This window comes from Plectropomus leopardus, chromosome 14 (genome assembly GCF_008729295.1).
Source record: "Plectropomus leopardus isolate mb chromosome 14, YSFRI_Pleo_2.0, whole genome shotgun sequence".
Classification (NCBI taxonomy): domain Eukaryota; kingdom Metazoa; phylum Chordata; class Actinopteri; order Perciformes; family Serranidae; genus Plectropomus; species Plectropomus leopardus.
Window position 1 is genome coordinate 3,450,463 of NC_056476.1, and position 26,089 is coordinate 3,476,551.

The 26,089-nt window shown below is 36.1% G+C and overlaps 1 protein-coding gene across 1 annotated transcript; it reads left to right on the forward strand.

Annotated features, from left to right (window-relative positions):
* The first annotated feature begins 1,887 nt into the window (after nt 1-1,887).
* On the forward strand, nt 1,888-24,795 carry LOC121953561 (exocyst complex component 3-like protein 4). The gene is given in 14 exon segments (XM_042500728.1): nt 1,888-2,129; nt 4,342-4,597; nt 7,731-7,862; nt 8,615-8,842; nt 11,083-11,698; nt 13,380-13,428; nt 13,430-13,495; nt 14,576-14,701; nt 15,715-15,815; nt 18,516-18,614; nt 21,260-21,383; nt 23,220-23,342; nt 24,034-24,186; nt 24,670-24,795. Coding segments are annotated over 13 exon segments (2,175 nt in total). The 5' UTR covers nt 1,888-2,129; nt 4,342-4,365.
* The last annotated feature ends 1,294 nt before the right edge of the window (nt 24,796-26,089 follow it).

Here is a 26,089-nt window from a genome sequence, read left to right on the forward strand (position 1 = left end):
ACCACAAGTATTAAAGCTTCTATTTAAATATTTAACCAGATTTAATTAATCATTATTTGTTTTTTATTGTATTTTTTAATGCTAATATGTTATTTTTTTAATGTTTAATGATTTTCCTGATGTGTGTTTTCTGTCATATGCTTTGCAGCTTTGTTACCAAAATTTAAATTACACTGTCGGAAAGTAGGTATAGTTTTAAAGGTACTTGAGTATTTCCTTTTTATGCTACTTTATACTTCTAGTTCACCACATTTCAGCAGGAATTATTGAACTTTTTTCACACTACATTCATCTGACAGGTATAGACTTAATATTTAAAATCCTTAGAAAATGCAGCACACTGTTAACGATTAAACCAGTGGTTTAAAACAGTCCTGGCTCGTGGCCCCTTCCAAAAAGACAATGTCTAACCGGGCTCCTTGTCATGTTTCCGACTTCTTGAGTTGTTAACTGAGTGAAAAGGTCTCACGTGGTTTAATTTAAATAACTGTTCAAGACCCAAAGGCGCAACTCTTCAATAATTCACATTGAAGATTTGAGATATGTCATTTAAGACACTTTGAAGGGCATGACCTCCAGGTTGGGAACTGCGAGACTAAACCAACACCATATAAAATTGTTAGTAGTAGTAAAAGTAGCACCACTTTTAGCAGCTGCAGCAGTAAAAATGCTACAGTGAAGCATCAGTATTCATAATCTAAAGTATTGGAAGAAGTACCCAGATCCAACATGCATTTAAAATCCTTTCCAAACATAATTACACAAGTATTATCAGAAAAATGTATTTAAATGATCAAAAGTAAAAGTGTGCACACACAGAACACACTGTTAGACACACGATTACCTCAATTAGATATAAAATAACCCCAAGACGACGAAGAGACGCAAAATAACTACAAAGCTACCTCAAAGAGACACAAAACGACTACAAACGACCACAAGGAGACACAAGATGACTACAAAAAGATGCAAAAGAACTACAAAATTGGGCAAAACAACCACGAAGCAGCAACAAAAAAAGACACAAAATTACCTCAGAGACACAAACGGCCAAAAAAAAGACATAAAATAACCACAAGGAGACACAAAATGACTACAAAATGACATAAAATAACCACAAGGAGACACAAAATGACATAAAATAACCACAAGGAGACACAAAATTACTACAAAGAGACACAAAATGACTACAAAGTGACAGAAAATGACTGCCCAGATGCAAAACCACAAAAAGACTACAAAGACATAGAGCCATCACAAAGTCTGGTGTTTTTGCTCTTGTGTTTGAGGGGTGGTGGGGCCCTTGGCATATCTGTGCCCAGAGGCTCATTATCTCATAATCCGCCCGTGCACATGCCTCTTTATCTCCCAGCTTCGTGCCTGCATGGCTGACTTCCTGTGGGGTAACTGTCATTTCCTCATTATCTTCTGTTTCCTGCCATAAAAGAGTTAACACAGGAATGTTTTTTATTTTTTGTTTTGCAGTCCATGCAGTTTTGATGGAGAATTTCGACTTGCATGGAGTGCTTTTACATTATTATGCTTGTACTTTTACTTCAGCAACGGATTCTTTTTTTTTCACCATTGTTAAATTATTTCTCCCATTAGTGATTAATGACCTTGAAACTGGAGTTTACGGAGGCCCCCTGAATGCATCATGGTGGCATGCTTTAACGCCACATTCCAGGGAAGAAAAATAATCCACCTATAGACCAATAAGTTTGTTTAAGTACATATATGTATATATATGTATGTATGTAAAAAAAAAATGAAAGCAGCTTGTGGAGATCAGTTTCAGCTGTCAGACTGCTGTGACTCTCCTTTTTCAGTTTATATCTGTTTAATCATTAACTCATCTTTTCTGTTTTTTTCCAAACACTAATCACAGCAGAGGCAGGAGGCTAATCTTTGTCATGTGCTTGGACCAGAAGAAACTGGCTGCTCTGCTTCTTACAAACTGTTTTTTTAACTCCATGTTCACTCTACAGACAAACTCCCCTTTTTATTTATTTTTTTATTTTTTTCTCAAACCGGCTTAACCGTGAAGGCACAGAAAGTGAAAGCACAGTGGAGGTGCTTTAAAGAGCGATAGGTGAGCTGGCAGACGGATTTCTACCTGAGCTGCGCAGGTAAGGAGACACCTTTTTTTCTCTCTTTTTCTCAATATACAGTATGAACCTGTTACTCTTTAACTTAGTGTATAATGTGAAAGCATTGCTCAAATATTTGTGTTTGCAAACAAATTGAGAGTTTTGCTTCAGTTGCAGAGACAGTAAGAGTTTTTAGTGGTAAAAACAATGGTGCTCTGTATGTTAGCAGGCTGTTTGGTGTCAAACACTGTTATCGGCACACTGGTAACCTTTATCCTGGAAATTAGGACTTCTTATACATGAAGCATGACTTGGCAGGTCTGAATCGTATACTATAATGTACTATAATAAAATTATAATTGTTAAGTGGTTTTAAGTGGTGTATTATAATGATATTGTATATAGTAACAACCACAAAGAGACAAAAAAATGACTACAAACAACTAAAAAATGTTCACAAAGAGACACAAAACAACTACAAAGCAAGACTAAACAACGAGGGGACACAAAACAACCACAAAGAGACGCAAAATTATTATAGAGAGACACAAAACAACATCATGGCCACAGAAAAGGACTACAAAGTGCCAGAAAATGACCTCAAAGAGATAAAAAAAACAACACAAAACTAATACAAGAAGACCCAAAGTGACTACAAAGTGAGACAAAACAACCACAAAGAGACATGAAACGACGAAGCAAAGGGACATGCATGACCAAAGGGAGACAAAAAACAAAAAAAGAGTGAAATGTTCCTAAAGTTCAGGCAGAGAGTACAAATGGCTGAAGAGACTGAGAGTTTAATTTTTAAAGACAGCCTTGAGCAAAAATATTTCTGTACCTCTTCTCACCTTTGCTTACAGGGTCAAATTAATTACTTTTAATTTCAATCCGTTGCCCTGGTGGATACTGAAACTAAAAAGCAATGCTGGTGAGTTGCTTTTTTACTTTCACTTTTTTAATTGACGTGTGCTTGTTCGATCAATCACACGCAGAAACTTGTTTTGACTTTAGAGACCGATGGTCTGACTTGATATCTCAAAAATAAAATAAAAGCGTCCATGTGGCTTGGTGCAAGTTAGCAGGGTAAATACTGACTGAATGAATGAAACCTTTATTTATTCAGGGATAAAAGTCAAATTCTGAGCAATGTTTGCATAGATACACAAACACTGGTTTAAGCATGGGAACAGCAGAGTCAGAGATCTGAAACAAAAACAAAACGGCTACAAGATGAGAAAAGTCTGTAAAAAGTGCGTCTCAAAGCTCACGGAGAGCTTGAGCCAGTTAATACTCTACGTTTTTATAGATTGTGCATTTAATTTGTTGCAGAAAATAATGGATTTTTTAAACTTTAATTCTACTTATGTGGAAGTAAAACTGAGGATCTGGATGTTGTTGGGTTAATTTAAGTTTCATTACTATTATGATATTATGTTGATTCTCTGGCAAAAAATACAATATTTGCTGATATCACAAAGTTTCGTTGTAGTCCAGGGGCCCGTGATGTGTATTGTCTTTTTCTTGGTTGCTTGCCATTATGTACCTGCTGTGCACCACCACTTTATGAATGTTTAAGAAGAAGGTGTGCTCCGACGGAAAGTGGTGAACCAGACAGAACATGGGAATTTCAAAATAAAGGCGCCTCCTAAACAGGGCTGCACAATTAATCAAAATATTACTGAGATCGCAGTAAAGCCAAGTGCAGTATCCTCATCACAGGAGCTGCAATTGTTTGATAAAGGCGATATTTGTCGTTATAAATGCAGCGTTGTGGTGCTACAGAGGTCATATCAAGTAAGTTTCGTGTATTGTGGATAAAGTTTCACAGAAAATGTAACTGAATTAATCTATATCTTGAATTTAGTTTACAAATGACACTTTTTGGATTCTCCACAGTATCTTCTTTTATCTGTATTTTTCGAGATGAATAGTCAGATGAGACTGAAAGGGATTTCAGTACTGAAACTATAAATGTGACGGGGACAAAAATAGGATTTAGGGACATCCCCGGTGGAAAATACGCCCTTGCATCTTTGAGTACAGCATGTAGCTGCTGTTACAACATATTTCATGTCAGTCTCTCCCCGTGTTGACATGAGCTGCACTGCTGTTAACTGTAAACAAAAACTGCTCCGCCTGTACGGCTGCTGAAACCACAAAGACCAAAAACACACCTTAACTGCTGCTTCACACACACTCCGAGACAGCAGAGAGCAGGCAGACTGTAACCTTTGATTCGATGTCACAGGTGGCTGTTATTTAACGGGATGAGATGTCGCAAATGATGGACAAGACAACGGAAAACTCAGACGAGGACAGAGCGTCCCTGACGAGCAACAGGAAGACGGCGAACAACGGCACTGTGAAGGAGACGCTGGGGATGTTTCCGACGTTCAGAAGGAGCATCCGGCGTGTGGTGGAGAAGAGCCCGCTGTCGTCTGGAGGCAAAGGGCCAAAGGTCACGACCGGCAATGAGTCAGGGACACAACCGCCTCCGTCACCCAGTGAGTACAGTCATCTCCCTGCCAGCACGTAAAGGTAATATGGCCTCTCAAGGTCAGAACGAGAAGAAGAGGAGATTTGGTGTTTATGTGCCACACTTTTAAAGTGCAGTAACACCATCAACATTTACGGCCTTTGTTTCAGCCTTTTAACCCTCCGAAACCAGAGTAAGTTGGTTTGATTTCTGAAAAACATGGGGAGAAGGCCACGAGCAACTTAACGAGATGTAGTGAAACTGTTACGAGAAAATGACCTTAAAATATGCTCAAAAAAAGAGCGAAAAAAGAAAAAACAATGAGGAAATGACCTCAAAAAGTACTGTTAACAATTTTTAAAAATCCATTTGATAGATTTTTTTTAAAATGTCATTTTAGATATAAAAGTATTATAATCAGAAATGTAATTTTCAGGACACTTTTCGCTATTTTTTTGGAGAATTTTTAAATGATCCTCTCCTCTTTTTTAAGGCTTTTTTTTTTTTTTTTTTTAGAATTTTCTTGTCACCTTGTAGTAATTAATTAAAAATTTGGGGGACATTGCTGGTCAGGTCGGTCATTGCCTTTTTACCCCATGTTTCTCAAAAAAAAAAAAAAATGCTTTTTTAAATTTTTTAAAATGTAATGTTTCAACACAGATTTTTACATACTACAAATGATCTCTGGTTATTTTCCAGCTGGCGTTCATTAACGTAACATCACTTCGTCATGCTTCTCTCCTGCTCCCTGATTGGCTGCTGTCATATTGGTTCAAACTGAGTGGATTGTTGGAGATAAGGGTCGACTTGTTGGGAATGATGTTAGTAGATTCGGAAAATAAATTGATTCGTGGCACACTTTTTAACCCTTAGAAACTTAAAATGTGAATTATTTCCTTTCATAAACATGGAAAGACGACAATGAGCAACTTAACAAGGAATGACCCCAAAATTAGCAGAAAAAAAGTGAAAAGCTTCAAGAAAAATTAATAAAAGAAAAAGAAATTAAAGTAAAAGAACAAACAGGAAATAACCTGAAAAAAAATGCTAAAATAAAATCCAAATTATGAATTTGCTGTTCCAGGTTTCAAATAGTTAACCGACCGAGCTGCAGAAAAATGCTCCCTAGAAAAATATGCAAATATAAGATAACAAATCTTTTTTTGCAATGAATTTTGTTTTTGGTTTCTCCAGAAAGTAATTGTGCCTACATTTCCCAGAATTCCCCTGTAACACCCACCAGAAAACGAGCGTGTGCCAGCTTGTTCCTCTCAGATGTGGGTGTTACTGAGTGTGTAGGTGGAGAGAGCAGCAGTGTAGGAATTCAGCTCAGAGAGCAAGAAAGCAAGTTTTTCTAGCTGAGAAACAAAAGGACAAGCAACGTTTAAGCAACATTTAACTTTGAAAATGAAACCTTTTGTTTGGATGCTTGTTGATCAGTTCATCTTTGATCCTCCGGGAGATAACCAAAACCGAAAACATCAAATTTATCGTCTACTGTGAAGTTTTGCTGTTTTTCATAGTCTTATTTGACGTGTTTGGGTTTTTTTTTTCTTGCTGATCTGATAAAACAAGCTATGTGAAGACAGTTTTAGGATATTATTAGTTGTTTTATATTGTTATTATTGTCTTATACATACATTACATACATACGTACATTTAGCCCAAATGATTAACCCTTTAAGACCTGGATCCACATGAGTTTTCATGAGAAATTTGCTGCTCTTTTAGATGAATGTCCTTTTCTGTATTTAAACAGGAACATGAATTTGAATTTATGTTATCGCAGAATTTCAGCAGTGCCCTGACTGTAATCACAGCCCACCCATCGCCCACTGCGTTGTCATTCACTGCTCCAGTGTCACTCTAAAGACTAAAAAAATCTGTGCAAGTCGGTGGAAGGAGTCATTATGTTTGCTTCATTCAGTCCTTGTGGGTTTGTGACACTTAAAAATGAAGCGATGGCGAGTAGTGACCCTCTTCAGTGAGCTCAGAGAAAGACTTTGAAGTAAGGACTCTCATCTCTTCATTTAGATAGTTTTGGAGGCCTGAAGAGACAAATAAAAGTCTTTATTTAACAAAAGAAGCAAGGACTTGGGTACTTTTACTTTTGCCATTACATTTTTAGCCTTTATTTCAACCTTCTAATCCTTTGAAACTGGAGCAAATTGGTTTGATTTCTTTCAAAAAAAAATATGTGGAGAAGGCAAAAAAGAGTTACAAGAAAATTACCTGAGAAAAATGCTCCCCACAAAAATAGATAAATAAATAAGCAAATAAAATAAAAAAATAAACTAGAAAATGACCTGCAAAAATGCTAATAAATCAATGAATAAATAAAAATCTCTTTAGGGTATATATTTAGTTTTGTTTTTTCTGTAACAATTTTAGAGGTAAAATTATTATAATCATAAATGTAGTTTTTTATTTTTCAGTAAGCTTCTTCTCTATTCAAAGATTTTTTTAAAAATCAATTTTGTGTTCACCTTTTACAAATTTCTTGAATTTTGTGGGATATTTATTGTCAAGTTGACTATTGCCTTTCCTCATGTTTAAAAAAAACATCGAACCAATTTTTTCAGTTTATGAAAAGCATCTGAACACAGCAAAAAAAGAAAAACTGATGTTAAACCAGGTTTAAAAGCATTAAATTGTTTAGTTGTTAATCTTCTCTTTCAGTCAGCTTTGACAGACAGCAGTTTGACAGGAAATCATTGTGCACATTTGCAAATCCTAGCATTTTGAAATTTCGGCAGCATGCAGCAAGGTTACTTTAGTCCATTTAAGTCGTGCACATGAGGTTATTTCACTCAGTAAGTCCCGAGGATTTGGCTAAATAATTGTCTCTGTCAGCAGACACAAGGACAAACTGCTTTTTCAAAACTCTCCTCTGACTTTAACTTTAATTCTGGATCTGAGCCAAACTGTCAGTTTTCATCAGGACTTAATCTTTGCATTCCTCAGTTGGTTTAGTTTTCGGTCACCGTGAGAATGAAGCACTGCCAAGTCATGCACTCACACGCATGTAAATATAAAGCTTTAGAAACTGAAATCAAATCAAGCACTGAGATTAAGTTTTTATTCTTACTGACGCGACAAACAGAGATGAGATTGTGAAATGAGGAAACCATTTACTGAGAAACTCTCTGCCTCTCTGTTAGGTCTGAGCGCCGGCTCTCCGGTGATGTCTGAGCCCCCTTCCAGGAACATCGGGGGACTTCTCCACAAAAAGGAGGACGACGAGAGAGACGACGCTTCACAGAGAGGCAAAGGCCTGTCGCGTTCAAAGACAGGTAAAGAAATCATTCAGCCTTGGATCACTTTTTCACACCAGTGAGAATAAATTAAAGTACGACTGACTTTTTTTTTTTTGCTGTTTTCTAGATTTGTATAATGTACATGACTTGTTTTTTTTTCCACCATAACATACAACCATGGCCAGCAGTATGCAGACACCCAAATTAGTGGACACTTAAGCAAAAGCGATGCGGGTTTGCTTTATCCCTTTAAAACCTGGAGCAACACCCTTTGCTTGTGCTGATTTCACAAGTATTTAAACATTTGGAGTAAATTGGTGCAATTTCTGTGAAAAACATGGAAAAAAGAAAAAGCAGCTTGGTAAGAAATGTTTCGCAAATTGCAAGAAATTTGTAGGATTAGAAATTTAGTTTGAAACGAGGGAATATGTCTATATATTTATAGCTAATAATAGGTACATTTTAAAAAATTAATTTATTATTAATTATTTTAATTTTAAGCACTTTTTCTGTGCCATTTCTTTTTTTTGGAATTAAAAAAAAATATATATATATATATATTTATTTTACAAATTTTCAGGTAATTTTCTTGTGCTTTTAACTAGTTTTGAATTTATTAATTTTTTTTGAAAGAAATCAGGCTACTTTGTTAAGGTTTCAAAGGTTAAGGGATTTTGGACATGAGGGTTTTAACACCAAGAACGCTTGACTGCAGCAATGGAGGGAAAAACAAAAACTGAAATTATGTCTGGGTCAGTAAAAGCCAACTGTGTGTTTTCCATCCTCAGATCCCAACATGTCCGGGCTCGGTGAGTCTCTCATAAAAAGAGGAGCATCAATTCGTCGGAGCCTTAAATTCGGCAAGAATAAACCCGGCAAACAAGAGCCGCTGGTCCCCGTCTCTGAAGGCTCGACGGAGGAGAGGAAGGAGGATAAAGAGGAGGAGGAGGAGGAGGTGTGGGAGGAGATGGAGGAGTTGTACACGCTGCCAGAAATCCCCCACACACCGCTGTCAGGTACAGTCTCTCTCGCAGGTTTTTATTTTGTGTTTATTGAGGACAGTTTGCTGATGTGTTGTATTTAAAAGCCACAAATCACCTCCTTGTTTGGAAGATTGTTTGGACTTGTTTTTCAACATGCAATTATTGTTTTTTTTTTGCCACTTGGGGGCAGCAGAAACAAGCACACACTGACATAATCTTTTCAGTTATTACGGTGAGCTTGTTATTCATTTTTATCTGTGTTTGTGTCCATCTGATGAAGGTGAGTCCAATATTCACTCTCTTTTAGCTCCGTTTTTGGTCCCCACCAACTCCTGAAGGAAATATCTGTCTCTTTAGCCACTTTAAATGCTCCACTATGTCCAAAAGTTTGTCTCTTACTTTGTCTGTCTGAGGCCGAGCAGGTAGTGTAAGGTGGGTTTTTAATGCCTCTTCGCTGGTAAAGCGTTGGGTGGAGGCTTTATGATTTCGGATTGTCCTTTCGGCCATTCTTGGAAACTCAATATCTTAGTAGCACTTTAAAGGAATTTCCTCAAATTTGGCACAAACGTCCACTTAGTTTCATTTGCTAATTATGAAACTCACACAAATGTCTAACAGAATAAAATGATTAAGTGATGTTTTATATCCAAAAGGTCAAAGGTCAAAACTCCTCAACTCCTCCTTCGATGCCAAAAAAGACATAGCAGCATTCAGGATCGACTTCAATTTCATTTCTTCTTAAACCCACGTTTAAGAAAAATGGCAATAAATCTACCTTGTATTCTGTGTTTACCATGTTGGTTTTATTTATGTGTGTAGCTGTAACACAGAGTAATTTCTTATTTTAGCTGTGACATCATGATGTTTAACAGCCAATCAGAGTGCTCGATGCACACAGAAGACAAAGACTTGATTGATTTTATAGTTTGCTTGTTTTTTTAATTTCCTCCCAACTGCCACACGCATTTTGTCTTCTGGGGTCGTCTGACCCCGCCCTGTTTTGACTGTCAATCGATTCTGTGTTACACCTTTAGTCTTACTTCAGTCCAACCCATTTCCACACATTTTACCTTCATTTTGGAATTTAGGGCCAATAGACCCTGTTTTCATAAGTATAAAAAAACATATTTTGATGGCAAAAGATTTCATTTGCATCAGATTGACCCCAAAGACAACACAAAGGTTAAGAAAAATGTAAACATTTGGGGGAAACATTTGGTCAGTTACTAAATTGGTGACATAACATCGCATCATATTTTGTGAGTATATCCAGACTTGGATGTAAACTATAACTAAACTGATTGGTGGAGGCAAACAACCACGAGGCGTTAATTCTAGTTTTTACAGTTTTTTCTCTGAAAATTACACTCCACTGCTTCAGCTTGTCTTCAAATATGGTCCAAAAAGCCAAGATGCAAAGGCCGAAATGCCGAATTCGAGGCTTCAAACAGCAGCCCACAAACCAATAGGTGACATCATAGTAGCTGTGTCCATTATTGATACAGTCCGTGTTTTAAACTCACTATAAAGCTTCATAAAGCCGAGTGGAGCTGCAGATTCAACCGATAATTCTCTGTAGGTTCATCAGTCCGCACGACCCCGCTCACATTTTCACATTTGGCGACTGTAGTTCAGGAGGTAGAGGGGATCATCTGTTAATTGACAAATTGGCGGTTTGAGGTGGTCCCAAGCTCTCCAGTCTACATGTTAAAGTATTGGCAAGATACTAAACCCCAAATTTCTCCCGATAGTGTGTAACTGAGCAGCAGGTGGCACCTTTTATGGTGCCATTTAAGTTGTTTTCACATCTCATTAAAACATTTTAATATAGCCATTTTTAGGTTCCAATTTTTTAATTTAGTTTTGGCGAATTAGGTCCCTAAATTATTGAACTTTTTGTGCAATTCTCCTGGTGGAGGAACTTCAGTTCGGGTCTGATTTGACTTTCACTTGTGTATTTGCTTTAGTGCCACTCTCAGTTTACATAAAAAATAGGCTGTCAGTGTTGTGTTTTCAGGCAGCAAGTTGTGTCTGCAACCTTTTCTCATAATGTTCCCAAACATATTAGTCTCTGTCTCTGTCTCTGTCTCTGTCCCCGTCTCTGTCCCCGTCTCTGTCCCCGTCTCTGTCTGTACATTCAGCTTTTCTTTCTCTGTTTTGGCAGCAAACACAGATGGCGATAAGGATCTTAGTCCAGGTGTAAATACACAGAGGTCCAGTTTGTCTGCAGACACCAGAGTCAGTGTCGTAATCTGTGTTTTGTTTTTTTCCAGTGATGCAGATCAATAAGCTGATAGAGACGGAGGCGCTGGAGGAGGCTCACCTGAACCTGCTCGCCCTGCGTCAAGAGTTCCAGCAGGAGCGGGACCGGTGTGGCGAGGACTCGCCCATGGAGCTCGCCAAGAAGGAAAAAGACCTCAGCCTCCTCTACGGAGACCTGAGGAACAAGATCAACATCATCGTGCGCGACTCCAACTCTCCCCCCACAAACAAAGGGCTGCTGGAGTACGTGGCCCGCATCATCCAGGAGGAGGAGAAGAGAGCGGAGGAGCCCGGCGGGCTGCAGGGCGGCTGGATGGAGGCCTGGAGGGAGGCGGTGGGCGAGGGGGTGCGGATGAAGGTGGAGAGCGTTCACCTGGAGCAGAGGGAGCAGAACGCCTCCTGGCTGGCGGTTCATCTGGGGCTGCTGGGTAAAACCATCGTGGAGGATCTGGAGAACGTGAAGAGGAAGCTGCGCTGGTCGTACCCGCCCAGCTTCAGAGTCTTCAGCACCTACGTGAAGAGCTACCACAGAGTCGTCGGGCAGCACCTGAAGAAGCTAGCGCAGCAGGTGACGGAGCTGAGAGACCTGTACGCCCTGCTGGGCTGGATCCTCAACGGCTACAAGAGGTCAGGCACTAAATCAGCATTTTTTTTCAACAAATTTCCCATAAAAATGATTGTGTTTGTATCAAACCTGGTAGATCTTCTTCCTCTGCGGCATTAAGCTCCAAACATTATCAGTAATGTCCATTATGAACAACATTATCAGTGAGACACAGTGGTTCTGCTTACTCATTTGATTTGATTTGATTTGATTTGATTTGATTTGATTTGATTTGATTTGATTTGATTTGATTTGATTTGATTTGATTTGATTTGATTTGATTTGATTTGATTTGATTTGATTTGATTTGCTTTGGTGTGATTTGATTTATTGCAGGCATCTCACAAGACAATAGAGTCATACAAAATCATGCAGACAGACGAAAAAAAGTAGTTAATATATACGGATAGTTAAAAATTAAAAACATGAAGCAGAATAAACACATGAAGACTTGGTTTACATATTTAAAAAGGAGTGAAAAAAATTATTTATTACTTTTGTTTATTATTATTTATATATTACTTATTTAATCCCACCCCTCCTCCATGAGTCACTGAATTTTAATCAAAGCGCTTCCTTATGAATTTAAACCTATACTGTAAATGATGATCGTCAGCCATTGACATGTGGCCCAAATCTGCCCCCTGATTGGGTGCCAGGTGGCGCTCAAACCATTTTCTAATTCACAGTAAAATAAAGTGATTCCTGCTGGGAATTGTTTTGTACTTTTAGTAAACATAAGGTGCCAGAGTGCATAAAAATGCATCAAAATAGAGCTTGTCCAAAAAATTCCTAAATTCCTAAAACATCCTAAATTAAAAATTCCTGAAAATGTTCCAAATCCTGGATGTGTCCTAAAATCCCCAAGAAATGGTAATAATAATAATAATAATAATAATAATAACAATAACAATAACAATAAAACAATAACAATAATAATAATAATAATAACAATAATAATAATAATAATAATAATAATAAATACAATAACCATAACAACATAATAATAATAATAATTTCTAATAATATTATTTGTGTTTGTTTTATATGTATTGCCTTCCTGTAACCATGTTTACAAACTGAAACATGTCTAAAAACATGTCTCGACTGCCCACAAACAGTGAAAATGTGTCCACAGAAGGTGCAGACTGAGATGTTTAAAGGCTCCTGAAAACACAGCAGAGAGAGCACGAGTCGAGGAAGCAGATGGAAAAAAAGGAGGCAGCACTGCTGACATTATTTGTTGAATCAGGCCACGACAGAAGTGAAAAAGTGTGCTCGAAACAACATTTGGGAGACCAAAAATAAACCGATGAAAAAGAAGCACAACACTCTCTGGAGGCCAAAATGGAAAAATTTAAATCAGGTCGTGTCCACGTTTCTCACAGATTACGTAAAGTAGCATCCTGAAAAAGACTCCTTTATACAGTAGATCACACACATACTGTAACCAATAAAAGTGCAAATTTACTCTGATTCGATTTTTATTTAACAATGATGCATCTTGTTACTCAAATGCAACAATAAAATTCATGCATTTAGAATTATTTTCCACTTTAACAACATCACAGAGGTTTTCGTGAAATCTGCAATCTGCAGAGCTTTTAACGCGATTTCTTCTTTTCCTCCGTCATGACGCCAACACGTCTTCAGTGTTTTCAGATCGTAGTAAATCTCGTTAAATGTAACCTGTTTCATCCACAGTGAGAGGATCATGGGAAGTGTCTCTCTGCAGCCCGACATGAAGGAAGAGAAAAACTGATCTGGATTTGGAGGACGACCTGAAGCAGCTCAAATACAAATACTGCTGCAAAGTGAAGGTGAGCAGCACCGCTGACGTCATAATGTTTATTTTATTTATACAGTTTATAGTTTAAGAGGGACAATCCAAATTAACATCTTCAGCCTTTTTCAAACAAGCTTCAGTATCTGATGTTTCACATACAGAGATTATAGCTACTGCTGGTTTCCAGCTTCTGTCCCGAGACAAGCAAAAAATAATAAAGGTAATAAGGTTACTTACAGATATGTACATATATGACAACAGTTTTGGCAAAATGGAAAGAAAAAGGTAATATTACACAGAATTACAACACTTACAACACTTAACTATAAGATATTTTAACACTTTTTAAATAGTCTTAATATCTTGTGTTACGTCCGGCATTTATCTGGGAATCTACCGAATAAATGAACCTGTGAGGGTCAATTAAAATTACATTTTTTTTATACCCAGTATTGTTTTTTTCACCATGGTAATACAAATAAAACATTTGTATATAATTTCCACTTCTTGCGATTTATTTTATAAATAAATAAACAAATAAACAAACAAACAAACAACTACTATTGGGACTCATATAATGGACATGCCAATAAAAATAAACATTTGTATGTAGTTTCCCCTTCTTGTAATTTATTTTATAAATAAGGAAATAAGTAGATAAATAGATAAATAAACAAACAAACAAACATTGTTGGGACTCATTTAATGGACATGCCAATAAAAATGAAAACATTTGTATATAATTTCCACTTCTTGTGATTTATTTTATGAATAAATAAATATTTAAATAATTAAATGGATAAATAAACAAATGAATACTGTTGGGGTTCATTAAATGGACATGGCAATGGAAATAAAACATGATGTCCACTTCTGATGATTTCTTTTATGAATAAATAAATAAATATGTAAATATATAAATAAATACTGTTGGGGTTCATTCAGTAGATATGGCAATAAGAATATAATTTCCACTTCTTATGATTTAAATGGTAACAGTCGCTGAGGAAAAACGATCTTAAACTGCATCATTTCTCAGAGTAGACTCTGCGTTTTGTATCTGAATTTTTTACAAACTTTTCCACCATGTGTCTCCTCGTGTTTGTCCCTGCAGGAGGACATGAGGTCTTCACTGGACAAAGTCATCGAACTGGAAAATGAGGAGGTTTGGACGCACAGTAAAACTCCAGAGAAGGACGAGGACTTCCTCGAATCTCCATTTCACATGGACATCTGGACGGTAAGACGCAGTGAGGCATTTTATATTTTTTAGACATCGATGTCACGTGATACTTTCATACCGTGCGGTCAAAATCAAACATCATCTCACAGTTATTCTTTAATTATATTATGTGTGTGATTTAGTGTGTCTAAAATTAAAGATCTGCAAACTATTATGTTAAAAATAGTGTATTTTTAGCTTTTGAAGGCACATAAATACCAAAAATACATGCAGATATACTTTCATACTTGAACAAAAGAAAAATATTAAATATCAAAAATAAAAAGACACAAATTAAATATTACTTATAGATATAATAAATGATAAAAAATTATATTTTATGTTTATAAATTTTGATGTGTCTGAGTTGACTTAGTTTGTTTTTGTTTAATTTTGTATTTGTCTGTTTTTTAAAAATTATTATTTGTATTTATTTTTGGCATCGTTACTTTTTATGTATTTTTGCTTTTTAAAGAAGAAACAAAAATACACGCAGATATGCTTTCATTTTAGAAGAAATGTACCTCATTTTGCTTTAAATCATACTTTAAATCTTGAAAAATATGCCACTATAAGTTTCTATAACCATTTAAATATTTAAAACAAAAAAAACAAAATTAATAAAAATAAATACTATAATAATAATAATAATAGTTGTTATTTGTATTTTATCTAAATTAATTATGTATTTTTATTAAATATGTGTCTTAGTTGGCTCAAGTTTATGTTTTTGTTAGTTTTTTATTATTATCATTATTATTTGTGTTTATTTTTGACATTCTTACTGTTTTTTTTCTTTATTTTTTGCTCTTAAGGAACAAAAAAAAAAAAACAATGTGCAAAAGTCAAATAGTTTATAAGGTAAATTTAAATAATTGTTGGACATTTAAAGTAATTTTTTCCCTCAGCCGTCTTTAATGCAGCGCAGTGATTTGACCACACAGAGGCAGCAGAGAATTCATATTTAACTCACTGTTTCTCTCTTTATGTATCTGCATTAAACTGTTTGATGATTTGATTTCTCTGAACAGCAAGTGGAGGGAAATGCTGTAAACTCTCGGCAAATTGATGCTCAGCTGGAACAGAAAGTGATCTCCTGCTGCATCCAAGAGCTAAAGGAATTCCCCAAAAGGTACATTAACACAAAGACACTGAGTTTGCAGAAAGAGTACATATACGTGTATGGTTCAGGGGGGACACAGGGGACACTGAAGTCCTATTAAAGGGGTTGAAAAAAATAATGAAACTTAAAGACTTCATCATATATGGAAGTGCTGCATGCAGATTTAAAGATGCTATTTCCCAAACAAAAGTCACCACAGAGGAGGGAAGGGTCAATAATACCTATATCTGTGTTACCTATACCTGTATATCCTATATCTGTCTGTCTGACTGAGCAGAATTAATATTTCAAAGCAATACAGAATATCTGAGAGCCTCACTGCGTTATAATCCATCAGACTTTGATCATTGAAATTGTCACTTACTGCTTGATTAATTTTGTTTTACGTGAATAAAGATGTTTCCACCATAAAAAGGTGGGCAAAAATTCACTAGAATGCAGGAAAATAAATCCAGATTTTGGGCCCAAACAATTTAAATAAAAAAAAATAAAAAAGAGGGAGAAAAACAATTAACTGAACATAACAAGAAATTTTAAAAAGTAAAAGAAAAATGAAGTAAAAAAAAAACAAGAACAATACCTTAAAAAGTGCTGAAAAAAATATTTATTTTATATATTTTTATCTGCAATGTCATTTTAAATATAACATTTTTATAATTATAAACATAATTTTTCTTTAAAAAAAAACAAAAAACTTTCTTTTGATCCTCCTCCATTTTTTAAAAACTAATTTTTAGGGTTTTTTATTGTCACCTTTTGGTAATTTCTTGCAACTTGTGGGACATTTCGTGCAAGAGAATTGATGCTGAAAAGAGAAGGATTGAAACAGGTTTCAAAAGGTTAAATCATTAATTTTAATTTTTTTTTAAGTCACATACAGTCAGATCTTTGAGACTGTCATTTTCATTCTTGGACAGTTTATTCAGCTTGAGAAGGTCAAAGGTCAAACAGCATCACTGAGAGGAAGAAGTGGAGCACTCCGCCACAATAAGAGGCCAAATGTTTTTAGAAATATCATAAAAAAGTAAAAGAGGAAGGCAGAGATGTGCGGGGAACCCACCCAAAACAAACAGACTAAAAACAGGAGCGTGCCCTCCGAAATGTGCAATAATCACACTGTTGTGTGATTTTCCTGTTGAGCAATGTGAGAATGTTTCCGCCATCTGATTTATGACTAACGTTGTTTTTAAGTGAAGCCCACTTCAGCCTCTGCGGATCACGCGTCCACCCTCTTCCCTTCATTGTTTTTTATCCCAAAAATGCAGAAAGATGACATGAATCTGTTTCATCTCTGCAGCAGCAAATGTGACGGAGAAATATAAATAATGATAATTAATCTATTACAAGAAGTAATTACAGAGATATTTAATTATCATAAAAGTGATAAAACTGAGTAAACATCTGTAGACCGTGGTGGAAGAAGCACTCAGATCTTTTAATTGCTGCTTTAATTCAGACGCCTTTCACAAGTATTTAACCTTTGAAACTTTGAACAAATTTGTGCTTTTTTAAAGAGCAAAAGGCAACAAGTAATTTGGTTAGCAATGTTCCACAAATTGCAAGTAATTAATAGATTTTATATTATGCTACAGAATTATTATAATTTTAATTAAATTAATTTAATTGATTTAAATTAATTATATTAATTTTAAATTTTAAAATAAAAAAAAATATTTTTAATTTTAAATCAAAAATTTCTTTTTAAATTTTCAAAAATTATTTAATTATAACTAAAATTATAATTAATAATTTTTATTGCAAATATTTGGGTAATTTCTTATTTTGTTGCTCATTGCCTTCTTCCTATGATTTTGAAAGAAACTTAGCCAGTTTGCTCAGGTTTCAAAGCGTTAAATAAAAGAAGCAACAATACAGTGTACAAATACTTTGAGGCAAATAAAAGTACTGAGTTCAAAATGTCACTTAAAGGTCCAGTGTGCAGGATTTTAGGGGATATATTGGCAGAACTTGATTTTTTATTTTCTTTTATTTACTTATTTATTTTTTTGTTTTATGTGTCATAGCATATAATATATAAAAAAAATTTGCCTGAGTATAGTACTTCAGTAAATGTACTCGTTACATCCCCACCACTGCTGCAGGTTATCTTGGTATATTAAGAACAAACTAAAAAAATAATGAAAATAAGAAGTATGAAATTATTTTTAGGAACAGATGTAAATCTCTGCTCGCTTAAAAACAAATAACATAACGTGATTTGTATTCATAGACACACTTTGTGTTACACTGCGTGTTCTTGTTATTTTGTCCACCCCCTGAAGGCTTGTCTCCGAAAAGTCCCTTCAGAGTTGTCTTGTCATCTAAACAGGAAGTCCATGATATGTGGGTGTTATACGCTTTTAGTCGTCTGAAAGGCTTAATCCTCCTCTCTCTTACTCTCTTCTCCCTCCTCCTCTCTCTCCTCTCTCCTTTCTCTCCTCCTCTCTCCTCTCTCTCCTCATCTCTCCTCTCTCTCGTCTCTCCTCTCTCCTCTCTCCTTTCTCTCCTCTCTCCTCTCTCCTCCTCTCTCCTCTCTCCTCGTCTCTCCTCTCTCTTTTTCTCTCCTCCTCTCTCTCTCCTCTCTCTCTCTCTCCTTTCTCCTTTCTCTCCTCCTCTCTCCTCCTCTCTCCTCTCTCTCTCTCTCTCCTCCTCTCTCCTCGTCTCTCTCTCCTTTCTCTCCTCCTCTCTCCTCCTCTCTCCTCGTCACAGGTTTGAGACCGCGTTCAGACATCACTGCAGCGCTCTCAGGTCGCAGCCTCTGTGGATCAAGTATCACATTACATACATCAACAGCTTCACTGCTTTACAGTAAGTCACGTGACTTCCTGAAAATACCCATGATGCACTGTAATGAACTGCCTTGACAGGCGGCACGCCTCCAGAAACAAAAAAAAAAACTGTCACCAGATTCTTTCAGCGAGGATTTCCTGTTTTATAAAAACAGCTGCTCGCCTGTCAAACAAACAAACCTGCACCTTACATACATGCATTTAAACAGGTTTTTTATTATTGTTTATTATCCACGGGAGTGGAAAATTTATCACGTGGTCACCAAAAGATGGCAAAAAAAAAACCCACCACACATTAAATAATAAAATACAGCGCATTAGTGAAAAATATAAACACAATAATTAAAACAAAGCATCAAATGTTAAAACATAAAATAAAATATGAAAGACCAAGATGTGTAACTCACAGAGCATAAATAATAAATAACATGACATTTTCCTTATTTCAGACATATATGTAATATTACTGTGTACATATTCTGTATGTATGTATATATATATATATATATATATATATATATATATATATATATATATATATATATATATATATATTATAAGTTCCAGTATTATAATGCTTTTAATTTTAACTAATTCATTTAATTAATTAATGTAATTAATGTAATTAATTTAATTAATTTAATTAATTTAATTAATTTAATTATTATTTTAATCTAAAAAATTATTATATTAAAGTTATTCTAAAAATATTAAAAAGGAGTTTGAATATTTGTTTGGGCTTTTATATCTCCTAAAAACAGTAATTAAATTGAATCAAAACGCCACTGGAGTCATGGGTAAACATTTTAATGTTTGAGGGTGAAGATTTTTTAACACAGATTTTGGAAGAACACTTTTTTCCCAAAAAAAAAAAAAAAACCTGAGAGAAACTTTTCTTCATAAAACATTTTTCAGAGCAAATGATTTAGCTTTAAACTCTTTATTTTAAGTTGTATTATTGTGTCTTTTTCTTCAAAATCAACGCTCGAAAGTTAGAGAGAACTTTTGTTTGGATGAGTCACCTCTGAGCTATTCTCGCCTGGACGGGGAGATTCCCAGCACTCGTGCCAGCGTGATCTGTGTGAGATTCAAGCACGAGTCTTTCTGAGAGCAGCAGAGCCACATTCTTCTCCAAAGCGTGGCGTTGTTTGGGAGACGCTCTCTTCAACGTGCACAGCAGAGGCTCGTAACGAGGCCGGGCCATTATTGGGCTCTGATTTGTGCCAGCCTTGGAGAGAGGACTGTCCCACGTGATTTCGGAGAATCTGGGCTGCGAGTGAGAAACACTGTGTTATAATTGTGGGGAACAGAAAGAAAAACCAGATGTGGGTTTGCTGCAGGTCGACGTGTACTTATAGCTGCAGATTTGATTTTCTCGCTGTGCTGAGGTTTTTGTGAAAGGGGGCCCAAAGTGAGCTCTGAATGAAGATAATATGAGATAAGATCAAATCAAACCAAAGAACTAGTGGCAACAAACATCAACTGCTGCATCATATATATATATATGTATATATATATATATATATATATATATGTATATATATATATATATATATATATATATATATAATATATATATATATAGATGCAGCAGTTGATGTAAGAAATTATTTCTTTAAAAAAAATGCCCAAAAAATTGCAAAAAAATACAAAAAAAAAAAAAAAAAAAGTACCTACAAATTGACAAAAAACAAAAAAACAACAACATAGGTTTAAAAAAGACACAAGAAATGAACATAGAACATTTTTTACAAAAAAAATAATAATAAATATATATATAAACATTTCTTGTATCTGTTTCTTGTTTTGTTTTACTTTACTTTGTTTTTTACTTTTTTTCAGATTTTTTGTGGTCAGTGTCCAAGTTGCTTGTTGCCTTTCCCCAAATGTTTTTGCATTTTCTCAAAGGGTAAACAACACAACCCGATGGACAAAGAATATTTATCCTGCACCAGCGAACAATAACACAAGTCATGAACCGTCTCTGCTTAAGAGCTGAATGGCAAACAAACATTACCTCTCCAGACACAACAAGTCTGCGTGGACCTCCCGCGCTCTTGACTTCAGCTGTTTGAACTAAAGTGCCATTCAGAGTGATTTCGCTCACCAGCACGCTCTGACAGTCTTGAGGCTGAATCAGCACGCCTAATCAGCCGAAAACATTTGTGACAATAACCAACGGAGCAGGACACACCACCAAAATTACTGCCATCTGAGAATTCGTCTGGAAAAATTAAATATGATTGGTGACAGATGCGGTCAGGGCCCAAAAATGAGAGCTTTAATTGATAGTCCCTGAGGGGAAGGGTTAAGAGAGAAATAGAAATAGAATATTAATAAACAAATATAATAAAAATTAAGAAAAAATAGTAAAATTAAAAATATGAACTATTTAAGAGCGATTCAAGACAAAAATATGAGGTAAAGTGACAAAGTATGATTAATATCAGCTGATCTAGTGTCCCGTAAACAGCGTACACCAGAATAATAAAAGCTCTAATATGAGGAATAATGCAAATTTGATATAGAAAATGGAAATACTTCCTTTAAAATCGAGAGAGTAAGTCAGATGTACTTCAGCAGAGTCTGCAGTTTTTGTTCTTGTTTAAAAAGTCAAATATTGCATAATAAAGTGGGTCAGTGATGCTGTTTGTCCTCCTGCAGGCAGCACATGGACGGGTACCTGGACACCTGTCCCCAGGAGGTGGAAGGGTTCAGAAAAGAGGCCAAGTGGCTGATCATCAGGCTCACACAGGAGCTGGAGGACCAGTTCAAAGAGGAGGTCAAGGTACAATCACAGCAAAACAAAGTAGACTCATTCAGGGTGGATAGCCACTTCTGTTTTCATTGATTTGCTCCTGAGGCGGAGAGGATCCGCGATATTTTGGGGTTTATAAAACGGGAATTGAAACGGGGATGCACCGTGATTGAACTTATACTTGATGCTTTCCAGCAAGTGAATTATTGTGAAGCATCAGAAAAGAGCCAGCGAAGGGACGTGAAATCAGGATGTAAGACAGCGCAGAAAATTCCTGGTCAGAGGTGAACCGATGATCACGACACAGCAGGAGATATGTGAGTTAATGTACTTAACGCAGGGTTTTGCAGGAAAACAGGAAACAGATTATAAGCTGTGGTTTTCTGTTAATGTCTAAACATCCACTCTGACCTCGTCTTTCAGAGGTTTACATTCCCCGAGAGTTTTTCCAAAACTGATACCAGTATTGGAAATGCCTAAAATGTTTGATCAGGTATCAATGAGTACTCGAGTCTGCATCACGATCTGATGCATGTCACTTATTTAACTTTAAAGAAGTTTCATACGCAAGTAAAACAACAGTTTTTGAGAGAAATTAAATTCTTCTTTGCTGCTTTGATCAATAGTCTAAGAGGTAGAAAACCTAGAACTATGGTTCAGCACATTAACCCTTTGAAACCACAGCAGGTCGGTTTGGTTTCTTTTGAAAGCATGGTAGGGCTGCAGCTTGGCAAGAAATGTCCCAACATTGCAATAAATTAGTAAAAATATGACAAGAAAAAAAAAACAGAAAAATTGTTTAACCCTTTAACAGGCAATGTAACCAAAACCACACGTTTGATTTTTTTGTGATGATGAAAGCTTTCATGTTTTTATAGGATGCATTTAAGTATTTTGATTGCAATATATTTCTATTCTATTTTTGTTGAATTAAATTGACTATTTGTTTTTTTCTACAATATATCTTTAACAGATTTTGTTACTAGATTCAGTATTTTTTAAAATTTTTTATTTGCATATTTTTCAAATTTATTTTATTGTTTATTTTATAAGTTACTTTTATTTTCAGAAGTCTATTATATAACACTGACAAATTTTCACCGTATATTCTATACGTTGTTGTTTTTTTACCCGATTCAGTTTTATTTGCATCTATTTATTTTTGTTTATATATTTATTGTATAAAGTTACTTTTATTTTCACATCTCTGTTAAATTGCATTGACTAATGCACATTTTACAGTGCATTATAATGGGAATTTATTTTTTCTTCATAAATGTATGCATGGGCATTTCTTAGTGTGACTGTTTAAGGGTTAAATAAACAAGCAAATAAAAACCTGTGAAAACAAAAATAATTAAGAAAAATGTCCAGAAAACTGTCTAATCATTATATATATATTTTTTTAAAAGAATAAAGTCTATTGTATGGTATTTTAACTACCATAATACTTCAGACCGATAAACGCTTCCACTGGTGGGTGACAAAATGTAGCTTTTGAATGCTCTTATTGTGACACACGGAAACCTCGGTAATTAAATGAGTGGTTTCTGACCTTTTTGGTTTGTGATATCTTACAAAAACACACGAAATAGTGATTTTTACCTTTAAACTTTTTATAATCAACAAATATTTGTCATGACCAATAGTTTTTTTTTCTGAAAGCAGTTAATTAGGTTTTGCTATTTTTTCCAGGCAGCAGGTGAATCAGACTAAGAGACGAGTGCAAAAGTCTAAAGGCACCTGAGAGGTGGCAGTATGACTAAAGGGAGGGACAAAGAGACAGAATGGACGGAAATAACACAGCTGAGTCTGACATTATGGCATCTGAAAAATAAATAATAACAGTTTCACTCTGTTTTCCAGCCTTTCCTGCGGAGGATGATGACGAGGAAGTGGCTCACCAGTGACGAAGACTTTAAGCAGCTCTACAGCCGGACGAAGCTGCTCTCTGAGCACTGCGCTCTGATGAGGCCGCCACACGTCCAGGTGAGGAAGAGGGGGAGCCGGAGACGGGCTGGGAGAGTCCGCCAGAGGGATTTCCAGCTTTTACCAACCACTTCATCGTCTCCATTTACCAGCCGGACTATTTCACTTACAGGAAAGACCCCCGCCTCTCTATTATGATTGGTCACCTGCCAAAGTGATATGATCCGATAAGGTTTCCAGTCAGAGCCAAAGATTTGCTGGCATCTTTTCCAACCTGATTAGATAAATCACACCTACATGTTCCTGGCAACAAAATGTCTTAACAAGACATTTTTGGGGTTATAATCAGCTGAAAGAGGTCAGAAGATGCAGAATATCAGCTAAAAGTAAAAGATTTCACTCTTTTTAATAATCGCTTCAGAAGTCAGGAGAGGAAATCCTGATTTACTTTTTTGTCGACTCTCTTGGAAGTCCAACTGAATTTATATCGGCCCCATTGTTTTGGGCCGGATGCTGCGACTGCAGAATATATTACAGCGAGGAGGAATAACCCCTGAAAAACAGACGTGAATGAATATGTGGAAGTGGAGGTGTTGTGTCAGATGATCTGATGGCTGCTGGTTGTGTGACGGACAAATAAAGACAGACACATCTAGTTTACCCAAAATCACAGTTTCTCTCTCTCTCTCTCTCTCTCTCTCTCTCTCTCTCTCTGTGTGTGTGTGTGTGTGTGTGTGTTTCCTGGCAACAGGAGTTTGCAAGCCGACTGCACTACCACGTGGTGAAGGAATATGTGGGCCAGCTGATGAAAAGCAACTACTCCTGCAAGAACCAGAAACACGACAAGGCGGGGACCAAAATAAGTGTGCAGTTGGGTCAACTCAGAGATCTGTTTGAGGACATGGTAATTCCCTTTTTTTTTACTTTACCATCAACATCAGCAGCATCTTTTCTGTTTTGTTTCTTTCTTTTTTTTACTTGTAACTTTGTGATAGTATGATACTGCAGTCATGCATGCAGCACAAGAAAACTGATGCTGAAACAGGTTTCAAAGGGTTAAAGGAAAATTTGCCACCTAATCGTGGATCTCCAATCACTGTTGATGGTAGATAGCCGATTGAAGTAATAAATTCTTCAGTGTGTGTTTTATATTGACCACGAAAGCTGAGCTCTACTGCTCGCGTTGTGTGACACCGACAGCTGCAGTTAGCAGCCTACAGCTGTGGATTTGTTGGATAAAACAGTGTTAAGGCCCAAACACACCAAACTGATGTCAAAATAATTTCAGCTAAAATGCTGAATCCCTAATAAGCTTTAGAAAGAATTTAAATTCAATTTTCTTTTTTTTTTTTGCTTGTTTGTCTCGTCTCGTCTTGTCTTGTTGCAGAAATCGAATCACGACTGGCTCTACGCTGTCGGAGATGACCTGAGTGACATCATCAGACAGAAAAACAAGACAGAAATAAAGAGCCATCTGCAGCCTTTAGTGGAGCATTACCCCGACTTCAGGTGAGCAGCCAGCAGAGTTCACTGCAGAAGAAAAACAAACTAATCCAAGAAAAGTTCAGCAACCCTTCCAGAGGCAAAACCCTCTCACTGTTAAACCAGGCGGACATTGTGTGGATTGTTGCTGCCTTCATGTGCTCCCTGGAAATATCGTATTTATCATATTTACGAGTTCTGAGCACATGAACGGCCCTCCAAAGTTGTTACTACGAGTGGGAAATTGAGAAATTTCAATGATGCTCAAGTTGTGGCATTATGACGTTTTAGGGCAGCAGAAATGGCAGAAAGCATGAAAACAGTATCAACAATGGACACTAAAAATTATATTTTTGTTATCATTTACTTCTAGTACTTGCACATTTTTTGTAAGCAAGCAAACGTTTAACTACAAAGCATGCCAGGCTAACGCGATAACAGCGTTATTTTATATCATGAGTTACCGACTTGACGTCATAACTGCAAAAACATGAAACATGAGGGCAAAAGTCAATGTTTGGTCAGCTTTTGACCTTGCTTTTTAAAAATCATTTTCTAAATCTAATAACTTTTTGGAATTGATGGAATATTTATTTTCAAGTTGCACATTGTCTTTTTCCCCATCTTTTCAAAAGTACCAATTTGTTTATGCTTTAAAGGTTTAAATACTCATGAAAGACGTCTGAAAGCACCACAAAAGAAGTGATGTCACTCAATTTTTAAAGAGTTAAATTTAATTATGACCAACGAGCCCATCCAGAGGCTTTTACTGCAGCTGAACGTTGTTTTGATGCAGCAGGATAGCGTCCGCGGCAGCTTCGAGCCAGCTGAGGTCAAACAGGTTAAAGAGGGGATTTTCATTTTCTAATAAACCAGACAGATTTGTTAAAGTGGAACATAGACGGAGGTTAGTGCTGCAACACGTCTCTGTGTTGGAAAGCAGCAGTTTTGTTAAAACTGAAGAAGTCAAAGTGAACATGCTTAACTTAAAAACTCCAAAGTGAAGACATTTAACCAACATCCTGATTTTAATTTCAGTCTGAAATGATTTAAAAAGTTCCCCCCTCTTGTAAATGTGGAAGTGTTGGACGAAGGTGCTTCTGAGAGGACAGAAGATTGAAGCTGTGCAGAAACCCCCGTTTTGAAACAACTGCACTGAAAGTAACCAGAAGACCAGAAGAATGAGGAAGCGATGATGAAATATGAAAATGACAGCAAAAAAAGTGAAGTTATAAGATGAGAGTTATTTAGTTAGTTAGTTAATTATTTACCGAAAAACAGAGCAATTGCTTCTAAAACCTGAAGAATATCAGAGTATCCCTCAA